General features: G+C 37.4%; 1 protein-coding gene across 1 annotated transcript; it reads right to left on the bottom strand.

Annotated features, from left to right (window-relative positions):
- Positions 1-4,703: 4,703 nt before the first annotated feature.
- On the bottom strand, positions 4,704-11,523 carry LOC131533419 (uncharacterized; the record flags this gene model as incomplete). Its single annotated transcript, XM_058765748.1, has 7 exons — positions 4,704-5,204; positions 6,142-6,350; positions 6,985-7,430; positions 9,441-9,595; positions 10,346-10,526; positions 11,214-11,285; positions 11,465-11,523. Coding segments are annotated over 7 exons (1,320 nt in total), but the record flags the coding sequence as incomplete, so codon positions are not given.
- Positions 11,524-12,698: the final 1,175 nt, after the last annotated feature.

The following is a 12,698-nucleotide window of genomic DNA, read 5'->3' as shown; positions in this document are numbered from 1 at the left end:
CCGCCTTGCTCTGATGTCATGCTGACGTGTGCCAAAAAACTCTCACGACGGTAGTTGTGGCCTAATGGTTAGGGAGTCGGGCTTGTAACCTGAAGGTTGCTGGTTCAATTCTCGTGCCAGCAGGAATTGAAGGTGGGCATTGTGAATGAACAGCACTCTCTCCACCTTCAATACCATGACTAAGGTGCACTTGAGCAAGGCACTGAACCCCTAATTGCTCCCCGGGCGCTGGAGCAAGGCTGCCCACTGCTCTGGGTGTGTGTTCACTGTGTGTGTGTTTGTGCACTTGTTCACTACTCACTGCTGTGTGTGTGCACTTGGATGGGTTAAATGCAGAACACCATTTTGAGTATGGGTCACCGTAAGAAGTGCGTAGCAGTTAAAGAAACAGAAGATAAATTATACATCAGAAACCTAAGAAATAAGACTTTGGTTCTTTTAATTGTGATGATTTTGGCTCACATTTAACAAAAACCCACCAATTCAATCTCAACAAATTAGAATATGGTGACATGCCACTCAGGTAATCAACTCAAAACACCTGCAAAGGTTTCCTGAGCCTTCAAAATGGTCTCTCAGTTTGGTTCACTAGGCTACACAATCATGGGGAAGACTGCTGATCTGACAGTTGTCCAGAAGACAATCATTGACACCCTTCACAAGGAGGCTAAGCCACAAACATTCATTGCCAAAGAAGCTGGCTGTTCACAGAGTGCTGTATCCAAGCATGTCAACAGAAAGTTGAGTGGAAGGAAAAAGTGTGGAAGAAAAAGATGCACAACCAACCAAGAGAACCGCAGCCTTATGAGGATTGTCAAGCAAAATCGATTCAAGAAATTGGATGAACTTCACAAGGAATGGACTGAGGCTGGGGTCAAGGCATTAAGAGCCACCACACACAGACGTGTCCAGGAATTTGGCTACAGTTGTCGTATTCCTCTTGTTAAGCCACTCCTGAACCACAGACAACGTCAGAGGCATCTTACCTGGGCTAAGGAGAAGAAGAACTGGACTGTTGCCCAGTGGTCCAAAGTCCTCTTTTTCAGATGAGAGCAAGTTTTGTATTTCATTTGGAAACCAAGGTCCTAGAGTCTGGAGGAAGGGTGGAGAAGCTCATAGCCCAAGTTGCTTGAAGTCCAGTGATAAGTTTCCACAGTCTGTGATGATTTGGGGTGCAATGTCATCTGCTGGTGTTGGTCCATTGTGTTTTTTGAAAACCAAAGTCACTGCACCCGTTTACCAAGACATTTTGGAGCACTTCATGCTTCCTTCTGCTGACCAGCTTTTTAAAGATGCTGATTTCATTTTCCAGCAGGATTTGACACCTGCCCACACTGCCAAAAGCACCAAAAGTTGGTTCAATGAGCATGGTGTTGGTGTGCTTGACTGGCCAGCAAACTCACCAGACCTGAACCCCAGAGAATCTATGAGGTATTGTCAAGAGGAAAATGAGAAACAAGAGACCAAAAAATGCAGATGAGCTGAAGGCCACTGTCAAAGAAACCTGGGCTTCCATCCATGTGCCTTCTTCTCACGAAAACTCAGCCTGGCGGAACGTAACTACGATATCGGCAATAGAGAACTTCTTGCCATCAAACTGGCCCTGGAAGAGTGGAGGCATTGGCTGGAAGAAGCTCAACACCTTTTTACTGTACTCACTGATCATAAGAACCTACAGTACCTGAAGAAAGCTAAGAGGCTCAATCCACGGCAGGCGCGCTGGGCATTATTCTTCGTACGCTTTAATTTCAGTATCTCTTACCACCCAGGACCCAAGAACACCAAAGCGGATGCCCTGTCGCGCCTGCATGGCCCCGAAGCAGGAGACGACCTACAGGAACCCATCATCCCTGAAAAGGTGTTTGTCTGTCCCATCCAGTGGAATGGTCGCACCTGGGGTAGATTTTGTCACAGACTTACCAGTCTCCAATGGAAATACCTGTATTCTGTTTATTGTGGATCGATTCTCCAAGTCCTGCCGGTTAAACTCCCTTCATCAGTCATCTACTGGACTCACTCCCTTCCAGTGCGTGCTCGGTTTCCAGCCACCCATGTTCCCCTGGACCGGGGAACCATCTGACATTCCTGTGGTTGATTACTGGTTCCGAGAGAGCGAGAGGGTCTGGAATGAAGCACACCATCATCTTCAACGAGCTATCCGGAGGCGCAAGATGACAGCAGACCTTTGAAGGTCCGACGCTCCTACTTACCTACCGGGACAGAAGGTCTGGCTGTCAACGAAAGACATCCGATTGCGCCTGCCCTGCAGGAAGCTCGCTCCCAGATACGTTGGCCCCTTCACCATTCAGAGACAGATCAACCTGGTCACTTTTCTATTAAACCTCCCGCCACAATACAGGATTCACCCCACTTTCCATGCGTCTCTACTAAAACCTTATCACTCTCCTGTTCCTCCCACCACAGAGCCTGGCCCGAGTACGGAACCCCCTCTCCCGCAGATTCTGGAGGATGGTACCATCTACAAGGTTCATACGATCCTGGATTCCCGACGTCATGGTGGTTGTCTGGAGTACCTTGTAGATTGGGAGGGTTATGGCCCCGAGGAGAGATCATGGGTTCCCAAGAATGACATTCTGGATCAGACTCTCATTGAGGAATTCCATTCCAACTTTCCAGATCGACCAGCACCCAGAGCCAGAGGTAGACCACCACGCCGTCAGGAGCGGGCCGTGGAGAGGGGGGTAATGTCACAGATCTGCCAGGCTCCACCACCAATCCATCACAACAATCTCAGTCACCTGAGTATTAATTCAGAGCACCTGCACCTCATTGGCATCCAATCACTCACTACTTAAGCACACACCCCACTCCAGTCAATTGTCCGATCTCGATTATACGAAATGGATTCTCATTACTCTTCGCCTACTACTTACCTGACACTAACCTGTTTGTGTACTTACCTCCAGTTATCTCCGTTGTTCACGACACATTGAAGAGCCACAAAGTGGTATTTATTGTTTTAATTTCTTTAAAAATTACTTAATTTAAAAGCTGAGGATCCTGAGATCTTGTTTCATATCAGAAGTAACCTACTCTGTCTTCTCTGTCGGTGTGTTGTCAGTTTTCTCTTTGATCTGCAATGTATTTTTCACTGCGTGAGAACACATGTGCAACGTGAGAGCGGCATTGTTTGTCGGTCATGACAACAGTAACTAAGGGTGGGCGGGTTTTGCGAACGGTCTGCGAAATAAAATAGAATAAAAGTCTCAATGATAATCAAAGATATTCAGTCCCATTCATTTTACTTTGATTGCATAAATAAGAAAAATTATGACTAAATGAAATTATAGCAAACTTGGAATGACCCAGGTCTTACTGGCAAGTACATCTGTACAAGTACAGAGTTTATTTCCATTAACATAAATGTGTGTTGTAACTTGTAAAAACACAATGTCTCTGCTGCCTTCTTCTGGACAGTCAAACCTACAACAAATAAGCTTTAAAGGGATAGTTCACCCAAAAATTCTGTCATTCTGTTACTCACTCTCATGTTGTTCCAAACCTGTAAGACCTTCGTTCATCTTCGGAACACAGATTAAGATATGTCTGATGAATTCCAAAAGCTCACTGACCCTCTCATATAGACAGCAACAAGGATACTAACATGATCAAGGCTCAGAAACGTAGCAAGGAGATCGTTAAAATAATCCATGTGACATCAGGGGTTCAACCATAATTTTACAAAGCTACGAGAATACTTTTTGTGTGCAAAGAAAACAAAAATAACAAGTTTACCCAACAATTCGTCTCCTCCGCATCATCCCGGTGCCATTTTAGAGAGTATCACATGCGTAAACAACGTATGCAACCTATACGGATACGTTGTTTACACTTAGGGATGGTTCACCCAAAAATGAAAATTCTGTCATCATTTACTCCCCCTCAAGTAGTTCCAAACCTGTATGAATGTGTTTGTTCTGCTAAACACAAAGGAAAATATTCTGAAGAATGAGGGAAACAGAGCAGTTCTGGGGCACCATTGACTTCCATAGTATTTCTTTTTCCCCTACTATGGAAGTCAATGGTGCCCCAAAACAGCCTGGTTACAAACTTTCTTCAAAATATCTTCCTTGGTGTACGGCAGAAAGAAAAAAGAATCCTACAAGTTTGGAACTAGTTGAGGGTGAGTAAATGATGACAGAATTTTCATTTTTGGGTGGACTATCCCTTTAATCTGAATGCATAAGTAGTTGCATAGTTTCACAGCCATTCGTATCCAATTTCTCATAAGGAAATTAATATTTAAGAATCTGATCATTCTGATAGTGTATGAAGAGCATTACAAGTTACAACAACTAATAGGGGCGAACAAACTGCAACAAGCAAACCTTGACACTACTGCTCGATTAACAACAATTCTGGTGATATCTTCTGTTTTACATTTTAATAATAGATACCAAAATTACAAACTCTGTTTTTGTTTCAACCCATAATTGTCATTTCAATTACAGTGTAACACTAGACAACATTTTTGAATGATTAAGCTACAATGAAAGTCTTTATTGTGTGACATACATTGTAAAAAAATAATAAGGCACAATGTAGGCAACTGGAATTTTTCATATTGGTTTTTACAGGTGTTTTACCTGTATTTTAAATTTTGCACTTCATCACGTTGTGTTTTATATGGTTAATTTATATGGATAATGTCCTGGCAGAAAATCAGCCTATATACCAGTACATTTTCCTTTTTTTTTTTTTTTTTTGGTTTTCAGTGTAGACATTAAGTTATGTAGCCAGGCCACATGTATCTTAGATTATATAATACAGAATGATTTTAACCAGAGATACAACTAGAAATAGAAAAAATATATAGGCTACCCCATCATCACATTTAGCCTATGAATAATCATGTTGAATTGTAACTGAACTTATAGATCACAAGAGCAGTAAAGACATTACAAAGCATTACAAAAATACAGAGATAATCTGTATGCATTAAATGTATGTGATTGATTAGTTAAATCATTAATCAGATCTCTGTGTCACTCAGTGATGTTGGCTGTGGACGACCCCTGCGGGCTGATCTCATTCAGTCTCTCCATGATAGATTTGCGCTGCTTTTCCCATTCATCCTTCGAGAGTGAGGAAGGATTCGTCTCAAGGAACTTGTATGCATCCTTAGACTGAATACTGAAGATGACCTGTGCTCTCTGACAGCACTCACCGAATCTCTGCCAGTACTGAAAGATTAAAGCCACAAAAGATGAATCACTTTTACTAAAATACACAGACAAACTCATGTGACCGCTGGTGTAAATACTCTGAAGATGTCACATATATAACTGACACATACACTGCCATTAAAAAGTTTGGGTCAGGAATTTTTTATTTTAAGAAAATTAATACTTTTATTCAGCAAGGGTGTGTTAAATTGCTACAAAGTGATAGTAAAGACTTATATTGTTAGAAAAGATTATTATTTTGTATAAATGCTGTTCTTGTTAACCTTTTATTTACCCAAAGAGTCTTTAAAAAAAACCCGTTCCATCACAGGTTTCAAAATCATGTGACACTGAAGACTGAAGTAATGACGCCGAAAATACAGCTGCGCATCACAGGAATAAATTACAGGTTAAACTATATTAAAATAGAAAACCATTATTTTAAATTGCAATAATATTTCACAATATTGCTGTTTTTTTCGGTATTTTTGATCAAATAAATGCAGCCTTGATGTGCAGAAGAGACTTACTACAAATCTTACTGATCCCAAACTTCTGAATGGCAGTGTATGCTTACTTAATATTTGAATATAATAATAACATTACTTTTTTATCATATCCAGTTTGTCAAATTTGTATTTTCAGTTATGAGTACTTCTGATTAAGAAGTATTTTAAATACTTTTGTTGATAGATACTTAAAAAAAAAAAAAAAACATTAACACGTACATTTATTTATTTATTTCTTCTGGCCATCTTTAATTCTGGCCAATAAAGAGTCATTAAATATACATCAGTTATTAATCAATTATTAATTATTATTATTATTACAACATTATTAATTAGAGTGCATTATATAGGGGTTGAAACTGTATAAAGATCAACTCGATTCAGAGAATATTAACGAAGGGGTTAATCAATTTCCACCAGAATCATTTGCTCAACATCTACGTTACCTTTCCTGCTGCTTCTATGGAGGTCAGAAAATCATCCTTCATGTCGTCCAGGTCCTCAATGAGATCCTCATTAACAAAGGTCTTCTCCTTCAGAGCGTCCAGCAGAGTTCCCACTTTCTCCCAGAACTTCTGAAGCTGAACCAGAATCTGCTGGATTCGAGAAAGACACTGCTGGACGTCTTTAAGGTGGACAGGACTGGGAATCACACCTGGACAAACAACAGATCAGAGAAATCAATGTGAGCATTCAGACCATTTAGTGGTGAACGTACAGCGGTGGCTAAAATGATTAGAAACAGAACAAACTGAGACTAAATCCAGAAGAACTGTGGCTTCAAGAAACCTCCTGCGAAGCTCCTGAGAAACTCTGCTCAAGAGGGCAAAAGCTGCTTTAAACACAGGATGCTCACAACAAATGTTGATTTAGTTTAGTTCATAGAAGTGAATTGATAAAGAAAATCTATTTATGACATTATTTTTGAGAGCATCCTCATTTTACAGCGTTTTTCCACAAGTGCATAAAACTTTTAACAGCGCTGTAGCTTCGCAGGAGGTTTCTTGAAGCGTCTCGAGACAGTTCTTCTGGATTTAGTCTCAGTTTGTTCTGTTTCTTCATGTCACTCCAGACAGACTGATGATGATCACATCTCAAACATCTCTGTGAATGTTTGGAAATGTAAACTGATATTCCCTACTGACACACACTACAGCAAAAGATAGAAATAACTGACTTCAAACCCTTTTTAGCTGCTGAAAATACTAGTGTTTTAATCATTTTGACCTCCGCTGTATAAATAGGAGGATGTTTGTATTAATAATTTAAGAGCGAAGAAAGCCTCTCACCCAGCTGTATTTTGGAAGTGGCCAACTTCAGCTGAAGATCAGTCAGTCTGACTTGGATATTCCAATCTTTGTTTTGCAGACAGCTCTTCTCCGAGTTGAGACGAGACAGGTCGGCGTTGAGAGATTGAGTTTTAGCAGCGATAGCAGGGGTGGTTTTAGCATCTTGAATGACTGCATAAAATGGCACCAAGGCCCTCAGGATACAGAAACGTTTTTTGCTCGAATTTGTGATGTGATTCTGTAACTCGTGGTTTTTGTCTTCAATTTTTTTCTCTAATTCCTCCATATTTCTGTTGTGGTTTCTCAGCTCCTCTTCAAGCTTGTCCACGGCCTCCTTCAGACTCTCCATCTCCTTAGTGTTCGTCGTTATTTTTTCTTCGGTCTCTTTCTGCTCTTGAATCACATCACTGGTGCACGTCGCTACGCTTCGGTTTTGTTGATCATACCTGGTGCGTTTCAGATAAATGATTGTACGATGATTGTGTGATATATATATATATATACAGTGCTGGGAAGGTTTCTTTGGAAGTGTAATAGGTTACAGATTACAAGTTACCCTACTTAAAATGTAATAAGTAGTGCAACTTTTCAGTTACTTTATTAAAGTAATGTAACTGATTACATTTGATTACTTTTCTAAATTTCCAATGTTTTTAATCATTTTCAAACATGTAAACCAGGCAGGGTTAACCTTACAGTAGTGCTCAACACTGATTACTGACAGACTTTCGAAATCTTTCATCACTTGAATTAAGATTATAATATTTTAATTTTAAAGGAGACATTGGATGAAAAATATCTTCACTTGCATATAAATGTCCAAATATCCAGATTTGTAATTATTTTGCAGTAAAATAATCTAAAAATCCATAAAACGAGACCTTTATGCACATCGAGTGAATTTATATAAGAGATTAGGACAAAAAAGCTTGTGATTTTTTTAGGTTTATGATTAAAACAGGAAAATAAAAACTATTTGGCAATGAGATAAACACGCTTAATTCCACATTTACGAACAGGGTCATTCCTGGGATTCAGTGCCTTTTGTGTCCCCAGTAAAGATCATGACATTATTGCCTTACAATTTTTAACATCAATTTTAAAGTTTTCTTTGACGTACTGTAGAAAAAACCTTGTGAACTTTATGCATATTTAAGTTTTTATTTATATATAATTTTAAACATTTTACAGCATTTTAAACCACCAAATATCACCATTTTTCCTATGTCGCCAGGCCTGTCTCTGCCATTTTGATGATAAATATAACACGTAATATGAGTGATTTTTAATTATTTTTTCACCTTGTTTGGTATATCAGTAATAGTTTGCTTCCAAGTATTAAATTCATAAAAAAGAATAATAAATGTTTTTAGCTCATCCCTCAAAATATTGTCCACACTGTTATATTTGACTACTGGCCCTTTAAATGAAAGTTGGAAAAAGTAAATTACATCTTTTCAAACAGCTGACATAAATTCCTTGAAGGGAGAACAACTGGGGAAGGTGAGTGAGAGCCTCTGTTTTGTTAATTGTCTGTTTTTAATTATTTTATCTTTCCAATCTGATGTGGTCAACTTCAACATGTCCACCCTGTTAAGGGGAATATGGAAGAAAAAAAAATTCTTATTTTTAAAAGTACCATTTTTAAAAACCATTAAATTATTTATATGACAGGCCTTCTGCATTTTTTGCTCAGACTTAGTGTAATGGCTGATTTTAGGTCAAAACGTCCACCCTGTTAAGTCAGAAAACCTAACAAGCTGGGACACATTTAGTGTACATAGTGATAGTGACAGCAATTGATGTTTAAATTCAAGAAGTGGTGTATTTAAACTTTTTTAAATTTTAAATATTAAATTTTACACATTCATAAATATTTAAAATTGTTGTTCGTTTGAAATTTTTGGTCTTCCTTCTAATTTAATTTGGCTCATAATTGCTTGAATGTATATACCATATATTTATATGCCAAAATTATTTTTTCATGTTTTACAGCTCCCAATCATGATTACACAAGAATTGATCTAAAAAAAAAAAGTTTCATTTTTTAAGTGTTATGAAGTCAAAAAGACACCGAATCCCAGGAGTGACCCAACAAGTAAAAAAACTTATTTTATGCAATTTTGCTTACTGTATCTTGTTTAGATATTTAGAAATGCTGATTAAGAAAATGACTGTTTAATGTTAAATACTAAACTATATGTTCGCAGAGATGCCATAAAATAACCATTATTGGTTCCACAAAGAACCTTTCAGTGATCAGTTCTTAAAAGAACCCTTTTTTTCTTAGTGTGAAGAACATTTTCATAATCTAAAAAACCTGTTTTCACTATAAAGAACATTTTGTCCAATGGAAAGATCCCATGGATGTTAAAGGCTCTTCACTGAACCATCAAAGCCAATTAAGTACCTTTATTTTTAAGAGTTTATGATCAAAACGTTGCTATTGTTTTCACCTCTTCACCATGTCATCCACAGATCTAATGATGTCATTGATCCATGTTCTGGCTTTCTCCAGGTATCTCACAGCCAGAACGGGTTTGTTCTTCTCAACCGCCTTCATCAGCATTGGGAACAGAGAGGAGACCAGGTTGGAACTTGTGCTGACACACTATAAGAAAACAGCATTTAAGTTACAATAAGGTTCAGTAGTTAACATTAGTTAACAACATTAGTAAACATGAACTAAGAATGAACGATACTTGTACAGCATTTATTAATCTTAGCTAATGTTCATTTCAGCATTTACTAATGCATTATTAAAATCACGAGTTGTGTTTGTTAACATTAGTTAATGCACTGAACTAACATGAATAAACAATGAACAACTGTATTTTCATTAACTAACATTAACAAAGATGAATAAATAGTGTAATAAATGCATTGTGCATTGTTTAATATATTAACTAATGTTAACAAATGACACCTTATTATAAAGTGTTACCATGAATTTAATAAAAGAGCAGTAAATACATGTGTTGGTCCAGTGCATTAGTATCTATGGAAGCTTCTGCCACTGAATAAAAACATAAAAAGGTACAGTGATTGCAACTCAAATCACACAATTCTGAATTTTTTCTCACAATTTTGACTTTTTTCCTTTGAGTTCACATCTTGCAATTTTGACTTTTACTTTAAATTGTGAGTTTACATTTGAATTGAGTTTACATCTTGCAATTTAGACTTTTTCTCTGATTTGAGTTTTATATATATATATATATATATATATATATAATACTTGTAATGTTGTTCACCACATCTGTCAAGTTCATGGTCACTGTATGTCTTGAACAGATGGGTGATTAAATAATGACAGGATTCTTACGATATGTAAAGCAGAACATGATGACTTTAGCCTGACCTTCAGCAGAACAGTCTCAGAGGATCCGAACAGCAGCTGTGTATCAAGAGCTCGTTCTCTGATCAGACGCTCCAGCTTTGGGAAACTTCCCAGACACAGATAAGAGAGATGATAGAGAAGAGCCGTTCGCTCCGCAGACGGAAGAAGCTCCTGGATGAACTCTGGACTCCATGAGAATTCACTGGTGACAAAACCAAACCAAACATTACTTACTGTTAACAGCCTCTAGGGTTCAATTATTGGTGAAATAATATTGTACAAGTAAAAGCTTTTTTTGTTAGTTAAATCATTTGTTTATAATTGTGAGCCTGGAGCACAGAAGCAGTCATAAGCAGCACAGCTATATTTGTAGCAATAGCCAACAATACATTGTATGGGTCAAAATTATACATTTTTCTTTTATGCCAAAAATCATTAGTAAGATCATGTTCCATGAAGATATTTTGTAAATTTCCTACCATAAATATATCAAAACTTCATTTTTGATTAGTAATATGCATTGCTAAGAACGTCATTTGAACAACTTTAAAGGTGATTTTCTCAATATTTTGATTTTTTTTTTTTTTTGTATCCAGACAGATTCAGCTGTCACATGAAGTATTAATCTCAATTTAAAAAAATTGACCCTTAAGACTGGTTTTGTGGTCCAGGGTCACAGATGTGCCAGTCGTGGTTCCTCTCGAAGTTTCTTGCTCATCTACTTAAACATATTTTTGTTGCTACTCTCACAACAATAAAGTTTTATGAAGCTGCTTTGAACAATTTGTATAGCATTGAATAATAAAGTTGAAATTCAAACACCTGTTGTTGTAAAGAACACAATACTGACGAGCACATGTTAGATATAAAGTAAGTTGTTCATATGCACCTGTATGTGTGGGGCTCGAACTCGAAGCAAACGTCTCCTGCTTCTGGCTCTTCTCCAGCTTCGGCCTCTTGGCTGACAGAAGAGAAAACGTGACAAAATGACTTTGAAAATGAGACCAATTATTGAGACTGATTTTTATTGATAGAGAAATAATATGGATCTAACAGAGATGAATCTAAGCTGTAGCTTCACAATATTTTATGTACTGAAGCTCATGAATGAATTAGTTTGAAGTGTATGTTATCGCTCACCTTTGGGCATTGTTTTCTAGAGTAGTAAGGTCTAAAAAAAAACAAAAACTGAAAAATTGTTAGACAATAAAAGTCTGCTATATCTCTTTCTGATGGACACAAAGCTTTGGGTGTGTGATCCAGTTAAGAATCACTGAGACGTGAATACCCAAATATAACCGCGTACCTCGTTGAGACACACTACGTGAAGACAAAATAAAATCTGTGAATGAGACTTTGTAGTTTGTGATGATATAAAATCATCATGTACCGGGAAATAATGAAGAAACTAATTTCTATTCAGTTATCTCTGCATCCTCTAAACAACAGACAACTAGACGAATCTGATTCTCGGACAAATGACTTGTGACCGGAGTAGTTTGATTCACGAACGAATGATTCTAATGAGTCGGTTCTTTCTGTTGATTCGAAAACCTACAGCATGACTAGAGGATTCTGATTCACGAATGAATGACTCTTATGAATCGGTTCTTTTTATTGAATCAAAAACCTACAGCGCGACCAATGCTTCCTGATTCAGGAACTAAAGACTCTTATGAATCGGTTCTTTTTAGTGAGTCAAAAACAAACAGTGTGACCACTGTACCCTATGATTTCAAATACACTGCCTATAAGTATATTTTCATATTTCACATTCAACACATTACGGCTTTTAATGAATAATACAAAATGCCTTAAACACTCTAATCTAAGGCTTTAGGCTATCTGTTGAGAAACCAAGAATGCTTTCAATAGATCACAAACCAGATTTATATGGTTTCAGTCTGTCGGCATATTACCTTTATTAATACAATATATGGATATGAGCTGTAAAATATATGCATCAAATGATGCCACTGTATTCAAAGTTTCATTTATCATAAAATAATTTGTTTTCAGGGAACATAAAGAGAGATCAGATCTGTGATTATTGTCTGTTACACGTCTGTTAAAAATCTTGCATAAATAATTTTGAAAGGAAAAGCTGCTGTACTTACAAATGTTCTCAGTTTCCTTTTACTGTCCTGCAGCAGCAGCCAAATATGAACAAAAATCCTTCAAGTCACTTGGTTTTATGTCAGTTGCACCATTCAATGACCTGCTTCTCTGTGATCGTCTCTGACATCACGTGGTTTAGAGTTCGAGCTTCATCTGGTGACCCAAAACACACAGGCTATAAAAGATTATAAATCAATGTGCAAACAGATCAGATATAACAGAATGATTAAGTCAAACTATGTGCAAAAACTGTAAA

Source organism: Onychostoma macrolepis, chromosome 24 (genome assembly GCF_012432095.1).
Source record: "Onychostoma macrolepis isolate SWU-2019 chromosome 24, ASM1243209v1, whole genome shotgun sequence".
Taxonomy (NCBI): domain Eukaryota; kingdom Metazoa; phylum Chordata; class Actinopteri; order Cypriniformes; family Cyprinidae; genus Onychostoma; species Onychostoma macrolepis.
The sequence above is the reverse complement of the archived record's forward strand: the minus strand, read 5'-3'. Positions and strand labels throughout refer to the sequence as shown.